General features: G+C 42.1%; 1 protein-coding gene across 1 annotated transcript in view; it reads left to right on the top strand.

Annotated features, from left to right (window-relative positions):
- Nucleotides 1-586: 586 nt before the first annotated feature.
- The window catches only part of FLT3 (fms related receptor tyrosine kinase 3), a 35452-nt gene continuing 19675 nt past the window's right edge, over nt 587-16363 (top strand). The window contains exons 1-8 of the mRNA XM_062514917.1: nt 587-1328; nt 6694-6818; nt 7912-8114; nt 8897-9012; nt 11270-11387; nt 13890-14026; nt 14614-14753; nt 14835-14988. Coding sequence (XP_062370901.1) covers nt 587-1328; nt 6694-6818; nt 7912-8114; nt 8897-9012; nt 11270-11387; nt 13890-14026; nt 14614-14753; nt 14835-14988 — 1735 coding nt within the window. The remainder of the gene's footprint in view (nt 1329-6693; nt 6819-7911; nt 8115-8896; nt 9013-11269; nt 11388-13889; nt 14027-14613; nt 14754-14834; nt 14989-16363) is intronic.

Here is a 16363-nt window from a genome sequence, read left to right as displayed (position 1 = left end):
CTCCAAGGACAGTGACTCAATCACTTCCCTGGGCAGCCTGTTCCAGTACATGACTAATCCTTTCTTGAATAAATTTTTTCCTGCTATCCAATCTGAAGTTCCCTTGACGTAGTTTGAGTCCATTTCCTCTCATCCTCTGATTTGTTACCTAGGAGAAGTGGCTGATCCTCAGCTCACCACACTTTGTTTAAGGTAGTTGTAGGGAGTGATAATGTCTTTCCTCCCGGCTAAATTCCCTCAGCCGCTCCCCATCAGACCTGTGTTACAGACCCTTCCCTAACTTTTTGAAGTATTTTTAAGCTTTCTGCCTTTCAATTAAAAAAAAAAAAAAAAAGTTTGCTGGAGACTACACGGAAAAGAAAAAATAAATAAGCAAATTAAATCAGTCATCGGCGATTTAACTAGTGCTTGAATGAATTTACAAGGAACTTCTGTGTCAGGTTTCGCTCCCTAGGAATATAGAAAAGCAGGACATCTCCTCTAAAATCACGCAGGAGCCAGGATTAGGCGAGTTAGGGGTCGGCGCTGCGCCTGTATCCCGACGGCAGCTCCGCAGGAGCTCCGGGATGCGTGGGATGCGCGGGATATGCGTGATGTGCGGGACGCGCGTGATGTGCGGGACACGCGGGGTGTGCGGGATACGCGGGATGTGCTGGATGCGAGGGATGCGAGGGATGTGCGGGATGCGAGGGATGTGCGGGATGTGCAGGGTACGCGGGTTGTGCAGGATGTGCAGGATGCGCGGGATGTCCAGGATGTGCCGGATGTGCGGGATACGCGGGATGTGCGGGATGTGCAGGATGTACAGGATGTGCAGGATGTACAGGATACGCGGAATACGCGGGATGCGCGGGATGTGCAGGATACGCGGGATGTGCGGGATGTGCGGGATGTGCAGGATACGCGGGATACGCGGGATACGCGGAATGCGCGGGATGTGCAGGATACGCGGGATGTGCGGGATGTGCGGGATGTGCAGGATGTGCGGGATACGCGGGATGTGCGGGATGTGCGGGATGTGCAGGATACGCGGGATGTGCGGGATGTGCGGGATACGCGGGATGTGCGGGATGTGCGGGATGTGCAGGATACGCGGGATACGCGGGATACGCGGGCCCGCAGCGCCCCCTGCCGCCCGCACTCCCCACCGCTGCTGCGCGTCCACGGCCGCGGTCCCCGGCCGGACACTGTCCCGGGACAAACAGCACGGAGTGGCAGGAATTGGAGAGGAGCTGGGGGAGCGGGGCTGGGAGTGGTGGCAGATGCAGATGAGAAAATAATCCGCGCGAAGGGCTGCAAGCCATGGCAAACAAGACTGGCAGGAGACGGTAGCGTTCCAGGATGTTGTGTAGTATCAGTGTTGGATCCATTGTTAGTTTTTGACTCGGTTCACAGACCCGAATTGAGCTCTTCCTGAAACCACATGACCTCCACTGCTCCACTCTTCTCGCTGCTGTCTTGCTCAGTGATTCAAATCCGGAGATTCTTGTCCCCTCCCTCTAATCTCTCCCCATAGAGCCATCACACTCTACAGGCTTCTTTTCATCTCAGATCTCAATCATGCTTGAACACGACTGTGAAAAATTAAATCAATTCACGTGACATTTATTGTAATTAACTGGTAAGACCAGATAAATGACTGCTCCTAACCCAGACATAACCCAGCCAGTCTTACAATGGCTGGTCATAATTAGCATAAGATGCAGCAGAGTCATCTTGTCAATCACCTTGCTTGTTAAACTTTGTTCTAACCTGGCTATTAATCCAAAACATGGAGCAACACCTTTGGTATCATCATATGAGAACGAACTCACAAAGTGCATATTTTTCTGAGCTGGGATTTATTTAAGCTGAAAGGGTGAAGATGCTGAGGAAGGAAGCTGTGCAAAAAGATGAGGAAGGACAAAAGTTAAATTTGATGGGAGAGAAATGAGATACGGTTAAAAGGTAGGAATTAATTTAAGATCAGTTCTTCTTACCTGTCCTGCCTCCCTCTGATTTTTAGCACATTTGTATTGAGTAAAATTCTCACTTCAGGATCCACCACTCTGGGGACGATTTGACAAAAAAGACCACCACATGCAAAAGTGGAGGTTTTAAAGAGTTAATGAATGATTATTAAGCTCATCCATGCCACTACTTTGAAGATTTTTTTTTCTGGCAAGTCATGACAGACATAACAACAGTTTTCCTGGAAGAAAGGGTCCATCTACCTCCCCTGATCATGAAGAAAATTTTGGAAAATTGATCCAGAAAGTCACACCCATAGGACATAGTCAGAAGCCAACTAAGTCCCAATTAACAGTTTGCTTTATGTAAATCTTCTGAGCTGTAAAGCAGAGTGGAAGATTGCTCTATGTCTAGAACATAGACATATGTCTAAGGAAAAGACATGTCTTTTCCTTCTAGGAAAGGCCTAGCTGCTATGTAAAATACTAAGCACCCTGAGCTGAACAGAAATACAAGATGCATCCCTTGTTATGAAGAGAAAGGTCTTCATCTTTCACAGTTCTCCAGTTCCCAAGTTTCTGGTTAATTCAGACTTTCAGCATATTTTGGAGTGGTTTTCCCAGTCTTCCAAAGGCTACTTTTGTCATCCCCCCATTTGAAAATAAATTTTCAGAAGCAACTGCATTCATCTGATAGCTGAACTAGATTAAACAGAGCTTCTTGGTTTGCCAGGCCTTTCTTGTCAGCACCATAACACGTAAGCTCCCTTTTTGCCTTTTACAGGCATTTCCCCAAGTACATGCCAATACATCTTGATGAAGTCTTTGCTCTGTCTATGGCAACTGACTGCAGTGAGAACAAGATTTCTCCTACTGCCTTTATTTTTGTATAACCTATAAAAAGATAATGAGGATGGAAAGCAGGCATAAACAAACATTGTTCAGAGGCAGCAATTTATTTTCTTTTCAGCTTCACTCTAGTTCAGCAATAGACAATATGATTATGCATGCTACATATTTGATATTCTTTACCCAGTGCTTTCAGTCTCTGCAGTTCTTAATTTGGAGGATGATTGATGTGCAGACTATAACAGCAGTCCTTGAGCAGGCCAGGTAGAACCTGAAAGATCAAGATGGTGAATCAGAGCATTACCATTTTCCCAATGTTTCTTTTCTTGATTTTACTTTTTCTGAAAGGTTCATTCATGCTCTGATTTTCTATTTTGTCCTACACAAGTCTTCAAGGCCTGCACAAATTTAGGCCACTCAATATCATGTAAATACTTCTTACTATCATATTACTCATTTGTTTCTCACTGTAAAGCATCTGGAATCATGTCAAGTTCAAAACATCCTTCTTTACCCTAAAAACCTTCACAGGAATAAAAACACACCACAGCAGTGGCAAGCTGCTGCAGTTTACATTTTCACTTACACATGAGGGTGTCAGGGTGCTCACTACTTTCAGTATAGTCCCACATAACATCCTTTATAGATGCAGTTCCAGCTCATCAGACACTTTGTTTGCATGTCTCACTCACAGTCTGGTTGCTACAGCTGTCTAACTTTCAGCAGCCAATCTGCTCCCTGTTGGTGTTTAAATACACCTTTCACTTCTCTGCTGTGGCCTTAAGGACTCCCTCTAACAAGGCAACATGAACAAAGTGGAGTAATGCCACGTTGGGATACACTGGCTTAGCTTGTATAATCAAAAGTTAAAATTATTCGCAAATCAGAAACCTAAAGCAAGGTAACCAAATGAGTTAAGCTTTTGAGGTCATATTTTCAGGTGGTTTCTGCTGGTGTTTTAGAAATTAGAGGACATAGGTGGTTTTCCATCAGCTAAATTCCTGTCTGTGAGCCAGGTGAACAGTTTCTGCTTTGAAAAGGGTGAAAGTAGAATCAGCCAACAAACCAACAGAAGTGAAGAAAGATGAGCAGAGAAGGACTTGATGAAAGGCTTGGGGGGGAGCTAGAAACCCGAGTTGCACTGATGGAAGGAATTCAGCATGCTTAGTGTAGATACCTAATGCATACCTGCCTTTCAGCTGCCCTCTGTCACCCCCTGTCTCAAGAAGTGCCATTATTATTCCTATAGCCAATGGATGGAGATACGTGTCTCCATGAAGAAATCACATTCATCTTTCACAGGGATAACAGGCAGGATTTTATTCAGAAATCTGCAAAAGCAGACCATTGCCTGTGCTGTGGAAAGAAGGCAACCAAAATGAAGTGTGTGTTGGGGTGCCTGAATGAGAAAGGCTGGGCCTTAATACACTTTGGCAAGAAGAGTTTGTCAAAATGTTGCCAGATCAAAGCTCAGACCGTTCCAGAAGACACAAGTGGCAAGGAGGAGATGACAACTCTTACTCATTTCTTCCTACTTCCAGTTTTGCTCCTTCATTGCCTGCAAAAAGAGACTCATCACATTGATCTTTCAAGGGAATTTTGTGAATTTATGCTTTTTCCTTCTTTCAACTCTGCACTAGCTTTATGTGCAACCATCTCAGGAGCTGAGGGAGGGAAAAAAAAGAAAACAAAGCAAGGAGCCAAGGCCTAAGGGCAAAAATATTTCAGGTTGTCAGAAGAAAGATGTTATTTTATGATTCACTGCTTATTTGTGCTGTAGACAGCTGGCTTTAGGGAATTAATGGAAATCAGACACTTTTCACCCAGCCAGTTGTACAGTCTTACATGTGATGAAGTGGTGGGTCCTTGGTTACTATAGCTCCTTTAAGTTGAAAAGGTGACCTTTCAAACTGCCGTCCCTTCAAAAAGGCTTATAGGAAGCATTCTGAAGTGATGATGCCTTTTGAGGAGTCAGAAGTTTTCCCATGCTGCTCTTCATGCATAAGGATAAAGGACTTCTGCTACTTGGGGTATCCACAACTTCTCTGGGCAGCCTCATCCAGTGCCTGAACACCCTCCCAGTGAGGAATTTCTTCTAATATTTAATCTAAACCTGCCCTCTTTCAGTTTAAACATTTCCCCTTGTGCTATCACTACATGCCCTTGTGAAACATTTCCTTCCATCTCTCTTCTAGCCCCCTTCAGGTGCCTGCAAAGTGCTTAAAGTTCTCCCCAGAGCCTTCTCTTCTCCAGGCTAAACAGCTCCAAATCTCTCAGCCTGTCTCCATAGGAGAGGTCATCCTGACCTCTGATAATCTTTGTTGCCCTCCTCTGGACATGATCCAATGACTCCATGTCCTGTACTGCAAAGCTGGATGCAGCACTACAGGTGGGAGTCTTACAAGAACAGAGCAGAGGGGCAGAATCCCCTCCCTTGACCTGCTGCCCACGCTGCTTTGGATGCAGCCCAGGATGAAGTTAGCTCTCCGTGCTGGATGTGCACACTGCCAGCTCATGCTGAGCTTCTCATCCACCAACATTCCTGAGTCCTTGTGCCCATCCATGTTCCACTCAGCCTGTGTTTGTGCTTGGGATTGCCCTGACCCAGGTGCAGCACCCTGCACTTGGCCTTATTGAGCACCATGAGGTTCCCACAGGCTCTACCCTCAAGCCAACCCAGGTCTCTCTGGATGGAATACCTTCTCTCCAGTGTGTTGACTGCAGCACACAGCTTGGTGTCATTACCAAACTTGCTGAGGATGCTCTTGATCCCACTGTCCATGTCATTGATAAAGATGTTAAACTGTATTGGTCCCAATTCTGACCCTCAGGAATACCACTCATCACTGCTCTCTGCTTGGACATCAAGCCATTGACCATCCAGCCAATTCCTTATCCACTGATTGGTGCCTCTGCCAAATTCATGTCTCTCCAGTTTAGACAAAAAGTTTCATGCAGGACAGTGTCCAATTCTTTGCACAAGTCCAGGTAAATGATGTCAGTCACTCTTCCCTCACACACCAAAGCTGTAAGACTATATTAGAAGGCCACCAGACTTGCCAGGTGCCATTTGCCATTAGGGAAGTCATGTTAGCTGTCACCAGTCACCTCCTTATTTTTTATGTGCCTTCTCATAATTTCTAGGGGGATCTGCTCCATAAGCTTGACAGGCACCAAGACTGACTGTTGTGTAGTTCCCCAGGTGTTTTTTTTTTCTCTTCGGAAAGGGAAAAAAATATTTTCCCTTTTCCTATCAGTATTTCACAGGACTGACACAGCTTCTCAAATATATGGATAGGGGCTTACTCACTTCCTCTGCCAGCTCCCTCAGGATTCTCAGATGCATCTCATCAGGTCCCATGGACTTGTTCATGGGAACCTTCAGGTTCCTTAGATGTTTTCAAGCCTGTTCTCCTACAGCAGGCAGTTCTTCATTTTCCCAGTCCTTGTCTTTCTCTTCTGTTGGATGGAAGGTGCATGATCATCCTCCATCTCACAGTGGGCAAACACTGACCTGTGCTGCAGAGTTTGGTGCTTTCCAACACAAGGATGCAAAAGGGAAGTGCAAGAGAGCATCTGTGTTTAATAATGTTTCTAAAGGACCCTCTATAACACATAGAAGCTTTTGTCTTTAGACTTTCTCCGCAGTATTATGGGACATACTTGTAAAGTGTGATGTGCCTGTGCTTTTGAAAGGTTCTCCAAATAGAGCTTCCACTCAGCTTCAATACACAAATGCAGAGTTAGCAAATTCATACAGTATGTCTGCATATTCAGTTTGGCTTTTTCTTAAAGATGTAATCTTTCCACAGTTTTGTTGTATTTTAACTAAAATTGCTATCCCATAGTAGAGGACTAGACTTTATTGCACATGTTTTCTATTTCTGTTTTGCAGTTTTTGTTATGGCAGCTGTTGCTTTCACTTCAACAATGACTCAAAATACATCTGAGATCATGTGTGGATTTATCAGCCAGAAGGATAAAAGTTCAGGAGCACCAGAGACATCAGTATCTCCTGAGGTGATATAATAGACAACAAGTTGCTTGTAAAATGTTCCTTTCCATTCCAGAAATACCTTCCTAGGAACTTACAACACCCTAAACCTTTAGAATGTGATGACATTACAGTCAAAATCATCAGGGTTATGCCAAATATGGCTATAGAAGGTTAGAGGGATATATATCTGAAAACTCATACTTTGAAACTGTGTATAATTAAGTACCAGTTTTTTCTAAAACTGGCTTTTTAATTAACATCTTGATGTTGTCTTATAGCAGCATACTTGAATATTGCTGGATATTCTGATAAGGCAGAATATGGCTGTTATTTCTAGGTACTTCTCAGGTCAAGAGAAAGTAAAAAGGAGAGAGGCATGAGAAGAACCAACCAACCAAGCAAAAAGTGGATGCAATGAACTCCATCCTTTCATAAATTTTCACTGGATAAAATTCACCCAACAAAGCAATGGAGACATTTAGGGCTCCTCTTCAGATGGAGCTACTTACTTTCCACCTTTTGCTGCAGCTAGTCTTAGAGACTCATTAATCCATTGGTGGTTTCAGAATGACTGTGGAAGATTCTGTTTGCAATTCTCCTTTAGCTGGACACAGGGGTGAGGAAATGAAACATATGATGGCATCCAGCCCAAGTGTTCCTTACCCAGTAAAGCCCCCAAGGAGTTGAAGAGCAATCTAGCCAGATGATGCAGTGACAAGCAGTGAGATGCTAAAATAAACCAAATGTTCTGACCCTGCCTTTGCATCCAAGTTGCAAACAGAAGGGTTTTATTATAGTTCTGTGTTTCCCTATGGTTCTAGATAAAAGGAAACAAAATCAAGTGTAAAGAATAAACTGTATCACTAACTGAAATTATCTTGGCTCTGGCTGAGATTGTTCTGTGGTCTGTGGTCTGTGCCTGTCTATAGAACAGAACTGACTGATTCAACAGGAACCCTATAGTTTCCCATGCAGTAGGATTCAGCTTATTTATTAATAGGTTGGATGGTAGAATGAAAAGAAAGAGCATCCTTTAAAAACATTTGAACACAAAAATAAAAGCAAATAAAGCTAATTGCTAATAAAAACCTAACAGTCTGTCCTCCTGCATTGCAGGTTTATGATATTTTGGAAGATCTTGGGTGTTACTTGAATTCTCAAGGAACAGAGAACATCTACCAAACAATTAAAAATGTGGAAGTCAATTTATTTGAAGATATTGAATTAAGAATAACAATGAGCATTTCAAATATCATTTCATGCTTTTGGTTCTTTAAAAAGAGCAAATCCTGTCAACTTTCTTTTGACTCAGAGAATAGGTAAGTCAGGGGATGCACTGGATCAAAGACCCTTCAAAAGATCTTTTCTTTTAGAATGCAAATTGAATGTTTCCTGTGACTGTGCCTGTGTTTGATTTCATGTTATACATTCTCTTTTTCAATCACTTAATCTTTAACTGTTGTCATCCAGCAGCACATTACCAATTGTCATTTAGATCAATGTACACATATGAATCTTAAAACCAAGAACATTTTAAAATAAGCTAGTTCTTTTAATTTGTTTAGCATCATGCATGGGGATCACCAGGCACTCTCTGACATTGATGAATTTGAGCTTTACCATGCTCATGTGAGGAAAACTTGTGACTTTGTAGTCAAAGAAACAGAGGCATGAAGAATTAGACTTTTAGGATCACAGTGCAGATCAGGAACATCAGCAACAACATCCCAACTCTCACAGCCAAACCTGGACTGGAAACTGACACTGCACAGATGCCTCCTCACACAAAACTTGTAGAATGAGACTGTAGGTAAAGCATTTGGCTGTGGAGGTCCTGAACTGCCTCAGGCTCAGGAAGGCCATCCTTCCCAGTTCTCAGCCTTAAGCACGTGGCACTGTGGCTTTAAGTTCCCATGTGCTGTTTGTGTAGGAAGACATGTGAAGGAAGTATTTCAGGTTGAAGGGCACTATGTAAGTAATGCATACCAGTGTCTTTGAAGGGTTTTTGCAAACATTAAAGAGATAGCATTTAATTGTGTGTGCTGCACATTACCTTCTTCATATTAGCGTGAAAAATAAAACTTTATTTTCTGTTTTATAGATATATTACATCTTTGGCTTTTTCCCAAATAAAAGAGGGGCAAGCTGGAAAATACACCCTCTTGGTCACAAGTAAAACTGGCAATTACACAGTCATCGTGCCTGTTCTCATCCGAAGTAAGTATGTTTACATGAAAGGTGTCATTCCATCCATACGTTCAAGGGCAGAGGCTCAAGTTCAGTCAAAGCAATGAAGCTTTCATGTGCTGCACTTCAAGCATCTTCCCAGATTAGCATAGCACTTGGAGCTGTCTTCCAAGGCTGAAGTCAGAACCACAAACTGTGTGAGAGTTCAGCTTTCTCTGACTCAGTAGTCAATAAACCATGCAAATGAACAAATAAAGATGTAAATGTGCAGAAGCATTCTTCTCCCCTTCGTGAAATTCCCCTCTGTGTCAAAAGGGACAAAGTGATGGTGCCTTTTTTTGTGCTTTCAAGGTTTGTGGGCTAGATTTGTTTGCTTTCATTTTAACCTGTTTATTCTTGGTGATGCTGGCCGGGTTGTAATCTGGACCAGCTCAGTATGTCCCTTTTATATTCTGGTCACACTTTGACCCACTGCCACTTTTCCACTTATGCGTGCTGCTGGGTCTCTCACTGCTCTCACTGCTTTTCCTTTTACCATTCTGTGCGTGGCAAGAGGTACGTTAAAGAAAGGGGAAAGAAAAGAACCCTCTTTATGCCAGCTTTGGCTTGTTCATTGTCTTTTAAAGCAAAACCCATCAGTTCTGCAGCTGCTCAGCACAGCCATGCCTGAGAAGCTGGGTTTTTAGCTGCTGTTAAATGGTCATGACAGAGCACCTGTGAGGTACAACTTTTTGAAAGGATCCTAATGGGAGTGGATTTGATTGAGTTTTCTCAAGGCTCAAACAAGAAACATCTCTGATGCAAAGGCAACTGCTGCAACAAAGTGCAAGCTTCTCTTTCTAACTAGGGCTGTCCAAAAAACATCTCAAAAAAGACCCTGTAAGGACACATGGTGACATGATTTTTTAACAGAATAGAAAGGTTATACTATTTTGTCTGGAAATGGATAAATTTAAAGATAACATTTAAAACTGCAAAAAGAAATTTCAAATGCAAAACCTCAATCCAAACTGCTAAAAGACTAGTGAACCCTTCCAGGTTTAATAAGTGTGATTACATGCCTTGAATTTAATAAACTGTGACTAATCAACATTTGTTTTTCTGTCTTTGTTTTTTAAATATTTCTTCTGTTTAACCTTTTTTTCTCTCTGTGGTGTCAGAAAAGTCACCTCTAATCTCTCCTTGTTTAATTTGAAAGCTTACTGCATGCCTAAATTATAATTTTAACAGCTTCATTGAGGGGACAAGGTATTAAACCTTTAATTAAGAATTTTTACTTCTGTATCAATTAGGTTAAAAGTATTATTACATATGCAAGCAAGAATAGTTTGAAACAATATTGGTAAAGGTCTTTTCTCTATCAACTGCTTGGATTGCTTTCTCTTTGCTCCTGTGAATTTAATATCATAATTACATCTCTTACAAAACCCTTCAGGCTAGATGTGAATCCTTCAACCTGGATATGAATCTCTGTAGGTAAAAAAAAAAAAAAAGAAAAGAAAAACTCTTAGGCCTATCCTACAAGACATAAATGAGGAAAGAAATTACAAAGCCATGAATATTACTTTCATCTTAGCACGTCACCTTGCCCACAATGGACGTATGACTGAGGGAAATATCACTTTCACATGTGGCAGCTGCTATTTCATTGAAAGGTGACTTAAAATTGCACTCAGTGCTTTTCATTTTGAGTCAAACCTTTAGCAGTTTAAATACGTTAACATTTTTGTTCCTAGTCCAGGTCTGTGCCTGAGAGCATCAAGATGCTGGGAATTGTTTAGAAATCATTTCCCTCTGGGTTACAGATGCAGAGTAGAAAGGTTTGCTGGTTATCAGAAGTCATTATCACCCCTTCTGTCTCCATCATGTGTCTGATCTGACTGAGCAAACCCCATTTTGTGTACGGATTTGTGTACAGTCTCAACAGATACTCCAGCAAAGGACTAAGCAAAGGCTTAGGATGTGATTTCAAAATCACAGGTGCTCCTGCCCAGTGAAATGAATAGCAACCACAGCAAATTAACACCTTTCAGTATCAGTCTCAGGATTATCTCCTGACATATAGAGGCAGGCCTTTGGTACAGGGAAGCTGTGCATTTAGCAGTCAAGACTGAAAAGCTCATGAGACCAACCCCCAATACGCCTAGTACTAAATAATTTTTTTGTTCCCTCAGTGCTGAAATTCCTGAAACAAATCACAGCTCTGTAACTTTATGTACGACAAAATGAGCAAAACACTGTTTCAAAATTATTTCAGGTTTCTTAAACATTTGCATTATTTTTTCAGAAAAGCCAGCCAAACCCTATTTCAGGAAAAGTGAAAAATCAGATTCTATCAAGTGCATATCTGAGAGCTACCCCCAGGCCTCCGTGGAATGGATATTCTGCAAAACACCTGAAAAAAGGTATGTGTATGTTTATATGCATGTTGAATTTCTAGACTAAATGTTTGCCATCTTCTGAAGAAAAAGCAAAGGGTGAGAAGACATTACCTCAAGATGTGCCAGGGGATGTTTATATTGTATATTAGGAAAAAAAGTCTTCACTTAATGGGTTGCTAAGCCCTGGAACAGGATGCCAACGGAAGTAATTGAATCACCATCCCTGGAAGTGTTCAAAAAGCATGTAACATGACACTTGGAGACCTGGGTTAGTGGTGAACGTGGCAGAGTTAGGTTGATGGTTGGACTAAATAATCTTAGAGGTCTTCTCCAACCGTAATGATTCTGTGATTCTTCACTGCTGAGTGTGCCTACTGAGCTGTGGAGGAGCTTTTGATTCAGAATTTTTGGAGATAGGCTCTGCTGGTTGGCACACCACATGCTTGTTGAAAACCTATGACCATGCGATCCGCTTTTGGAGTGCTGCAACACATTTTTCCTGGAAATTTTGACTGTTGTGCACTTTTGGATGTTGTCAGCTCATGGCTTTAGAAATGTTTTTCCAGATTCATATTTTGATGTCACAAGAGCAAATCAAAGACCTCTTGTTTCCCTTTAGCTTTTCACTTTGTTTTTAGATTTGAATCTTACAATCATAGAACACTTTGGGTTGTAAAGGGCTTTTAAAGCTCATCTTTAAAGTCCAAGTGCACTGCAATATGCAGGTACATCTTTGAGATCAGGTTCCTCAGAGCCTAGACCTTGAATGTTACCAAGCATGGGGCATTTGCCACCTTTCTGGCAACCTGTGTCAGTGTTTCTCCATCCTCATAATAAAATAACCTGTATTCCTTATGTCTAGTCTAGTCTAGTCTAGATTTACATTCTTTTAGTTTAAAACCATCACCCCTTGTCCTGTTGTGACAGGCCCTGCTAAAAAGTTTATCCTGATCTCACTGATAAACCCTCTTCAACTACAGGGAGGCAGCTGTAAGGTCTTCCAGGAACCTTCACTTCTCCAGGCAGACCAATTCTAGCTGTCTCTGTAGGAGAGGTGTTCCAGCCCTCTGAACCTCTTTGTGGCCTCCTCTGCAATTTGGCCACATATTTCTTATGTTGAAGGTCCCAGAACTGGATGCAATCCTCTTGGTGGGGTCTTACATGAGTGGAGCAGGGGGACAGAATCATCTCCCTTCACCTGCTGGCCAGGTGAATGCAGCTCAGAATAAGATTGTTTTTTGGGCTGCAAGTGCACATAGCTGAATCATGCCCAACTTTTCATCTGCCAGTTCTCCCAAGTCTTCCTAAGCAGGGCTGCCCAAGGTCTGTTTATCCCCCAGCCTGGACTGATACCAGGGATTGCCCTGACACAGGTGCAGCACCTTGTGCTTGGCTTTGTTGAACCTCATGAGTTTCCCCTAGGCCCACCTCCTGAGCTTTTCCAGATCCCCATGGATGCCATCCCATCCCCCACATGTGCCAAGTACACCACACAGCTTGGTGCCATCTGTAGGCTTCCCACTGTCTATGTCATTGATGAAGATGTTAGCACTGGTCCCAGTACAGAGCCCTGAGGGACAGCGCTTGTCTCTGAGCTGCACACCAAGACACTGACCACTACTCTCTGAATGTGACCATCCAATCAAAGTCTCATTCACCAAACAATCCACCCACCAAATCTGCATCTCTCCAACTTACAGAGAAGGATGCTGGGGGGGAGCACGTCCACAGCTTTAGAGAAATCCAGACAGATGGCATCTGTTGCCATTCCCTTGCCCACTGATATTGTCACTCCATCACAGAAGACCACTAGGTTGATCAAGCAGGTTTGCCCTTGGTGGAGCCATGCTAACTGTTTCAAATCACCTCCCTGTGCCTTAGCAGTACTTCTAGGAGGTTCTGTTCTGTGACCTTCCCCGGCACAGAGGTGAGGCTGACAGGTTGGCAGTTCCCATGGTCTTTCTTTCTACCCTTTTTTTAAAATATGCAATGTTTCCCTTTTTCCAGTCACTGGAAGCTTCACTGGGAGCATTAGAGCTGAAAAGACAAGGGCTCATGATTTTGTGAGCTAAATAATGTTTCCCATTCCATTAATATATAAAGTTTATTCTATTAACAGAGGCAACAATGCCTTTCTTTGCAGCATGGCAGTGTGGGGTCTGGATCTCATAAGGGCCGCTTGATTTGCAGCACCTCCCACCACCAGGAAATCAGAGATGTGGTATGAAAGCTCAGCCTTTATGATTTCACTCTTGTCTGAGTTTTAATCACATCATTACCTGTCTAAGAACCAGTCTGAGCATATTCAGGTTTCATTTCAGCCCATATTTCTTCCTAGACTGTGGCATTTTTATTTTCTTATCTTCACCTTTCCTAGTTCCTTTTTATTCAATATGCAGTTTTCAATATGCAGAGATCCAGTTTTCCCACTATTGTTTGCATATTCTCATGGTTTGGAAATTTATCAGATTTATTTGCTTGAGGTTGACCAAATAAGTCAATGAATAATTATGCTTGTAATTGCAGCTGCCCTTATCAAAGGCATGAAGAAACTGGAAAAGTAGATGGCATACAGATGGTGCAACGTGAATTATTTCAGACTTACATATGGTGCTGTGCAGTTAATGTCCTGGGCAGAGAATGCACCAGCCTCTTTACAATAGGTAACTTTCCTCTAAGGTTTACTTGCATGTGAGCTCAATCCTGCTGCTGAAGTTAGTTGCACTACCCATCTGAGCATGATTTCTGGTCTAAGCTACTTGTTTGTAATCACTGGAATAAAACTACCAGTGAATATAATTGCTCTGTCGCATGTTTAAAACATAATTCCAATGGCTCCTTGTGGTGTCTGTAAAAAGCTTCTTGCCTTTCCACATTTGCTATACTTGTATTGACTTTTTGTTCATGCTCTTAGGATGGTGTGCGTGGAAAAGCTCTCCAAAGTGTTCTCAAACATATATAATTATTAATTAATATATGCACACAGGTTCACTTGCCTGTTTTTTTAAATAAACCCAACCTGAGCTAAGCTCTATGCTGCATTGTGCCCTAGAGGTGTCTTGTGAATCATGACAAAATTTGTTTTGAACATCTAAATCCATGAAGGTTATTCATTTTGTGATAATGATAATTAGCATTACAGTGTAAAAATGAATATTGATACAGCATTAGGAGAAAAAAATGTTGATCTAACTGCACGTTTTCCAGGCAAAGTGATGGTTGTTTCAGTGTCTATGTTTCGGTTTTGTAGATTTAAATGAAAGACAAGCAGCACCTTTACCTGAACTACTACTTAAGGTCGGGGAACCATTGCTGATCAGATGCAGAGCTGTTCACCATAACTATAAATTCAGAATACAACTATCTTTTGAAAACAGAGAAGTTGAGCAGGTAAAAAGACAGGGCATATTTAAAAATAGGTTGTATTGGGCACTATGGACTGATTAAATGTGATTCTCTGCTGACAACCAGGGTCACTACTTTGAAGGATTAGAATATCTAGCAAACTTCTCAGCAATTCGGATCCACCATGTGTTTGCTTCAGCGGCAGCAAGAAGTGACAGTGGACATTACACCTGTTCTTCTACTGCTCATCCAAATCAAACTGCTTTGATCACAGTTTTAGGTAATTCCAATCCCTGGTCTTAATTTTGTCTCTTGATTGTTTTGCTTTGTTTTCCATGTGTCTATTCTTTACTTGAAGATATGCAGTGTATGTTTATAGTTCCCTTGCTAAGGAAGAAGTCTGTTTGCACTTACAAGCAGCCAAGGGGAGCCAAGAGATTAACCTGAACTGAGTCATTCTGGTACCTGAATACAATTAACCTTTTCTTTATATTGCTTTTCAAATAATTCCCTTTAAATGACAGTGCTTTTAGAAGTGAAATGAAATGACACTGTTTAGAGATGCAATCTGTATGATTGTTTCAATGGGATCTCCTAGAAACACAGGCTGGGATTCATCTCATATGTTGGTGACTCTCAGCCAGCGTGCCACAGGGGCATAATTTTGAAAAGGAAATCACATTCTACTTAAGCAACACACTGATTTAAAAGCCAGCAGTGTTGAATTTAGTTGGGATCAGCCTCAACTGCAAACTTTGTTTCTCAGATGGAAATCACACACGAATAGGCCTAGGTCTGGAAATAAGGCATAAAAAGGAAAGCTGTACAAAAGGCCACGCTTCTGGAGTAGGTTTGGGGTGTAATTTAATGACTGGTCTGCCTGGAGTTGGAGACTCTAGCCCTGAAAACAAGGCTCTCTGCAGCAGTCACTTAGCAGTAGTCACTTAGAAGTAGTTGCTCTCAGAGTTTACAATACCTAGGCTAGGAATGGTAGGAAGTAAGAATATTTACCCAAGTCTCTTCAGAAATTACTTTCCCAGTGCGATATCCTCTTTTCAGCTTCTGCCTACCACTGAGTGGGAAGTTCTCTTGTCATTTACAATAACTGAGTACGATACCTGTGCGTTTTTTCTACACACATCTCCTTAGTAAACAGGAACATAGACGTGAGGGTATACTGTACAGATAGGGCAAGATCCTCTTTTTTATTGGTAGCAGTGCATAGGTCAGAAATAGTGTCTTGTTGTATCTGTGAACTACCAGGTGTAAGCTTGAGTGACAGTCATAGAGAATATTTGAGTGGCTGTCCCTGGAAGACTGTATTTCTGAGCAGGATTTTTTTTTCACTGCAATGCACCAACCCATATTTATTATTTGTGCCCTCCTCAATACTCCTTATGCCAACAAAACATCTAAGGGTTGGTTGTCTTTGGTGATGAAAAAATCTATTTGTTTACTTACATGGTGGATTAAAGTGAGTGGTATTGTCATACCAAGACAGCAGCTCTGCTTCTCTCTCTGAGGTTCTACAGGAATATCCTGTGCTTCTGATCCATCCCAGCATTTAGCCTGTTAATTGTTGTTAATGACAATCACTGTGGGTGTGAATTTATGCCAACAAAGCAGATTCCATTCCAGCAATGATACAGACTTCA

This window comes from Cinclus cinclus, chromosome 2, assembly GCF_963662255.1.
Source record: "Cinclus cinclus chromosome 2, bCinCin1.1, whole genome shotgun sequence".
NCBI classification, from domain to species: domain Eukaryota; kingdom Metazoa; phylum Chordata; class Aves; order Passeriformes; family Cinclidae; genus Cinclus; species Cinclus cinclus.
Note: the sequence above shows the minus strand (reverse complement) of the source record. Positions and strands in the feature narration are given on the sequence as shown.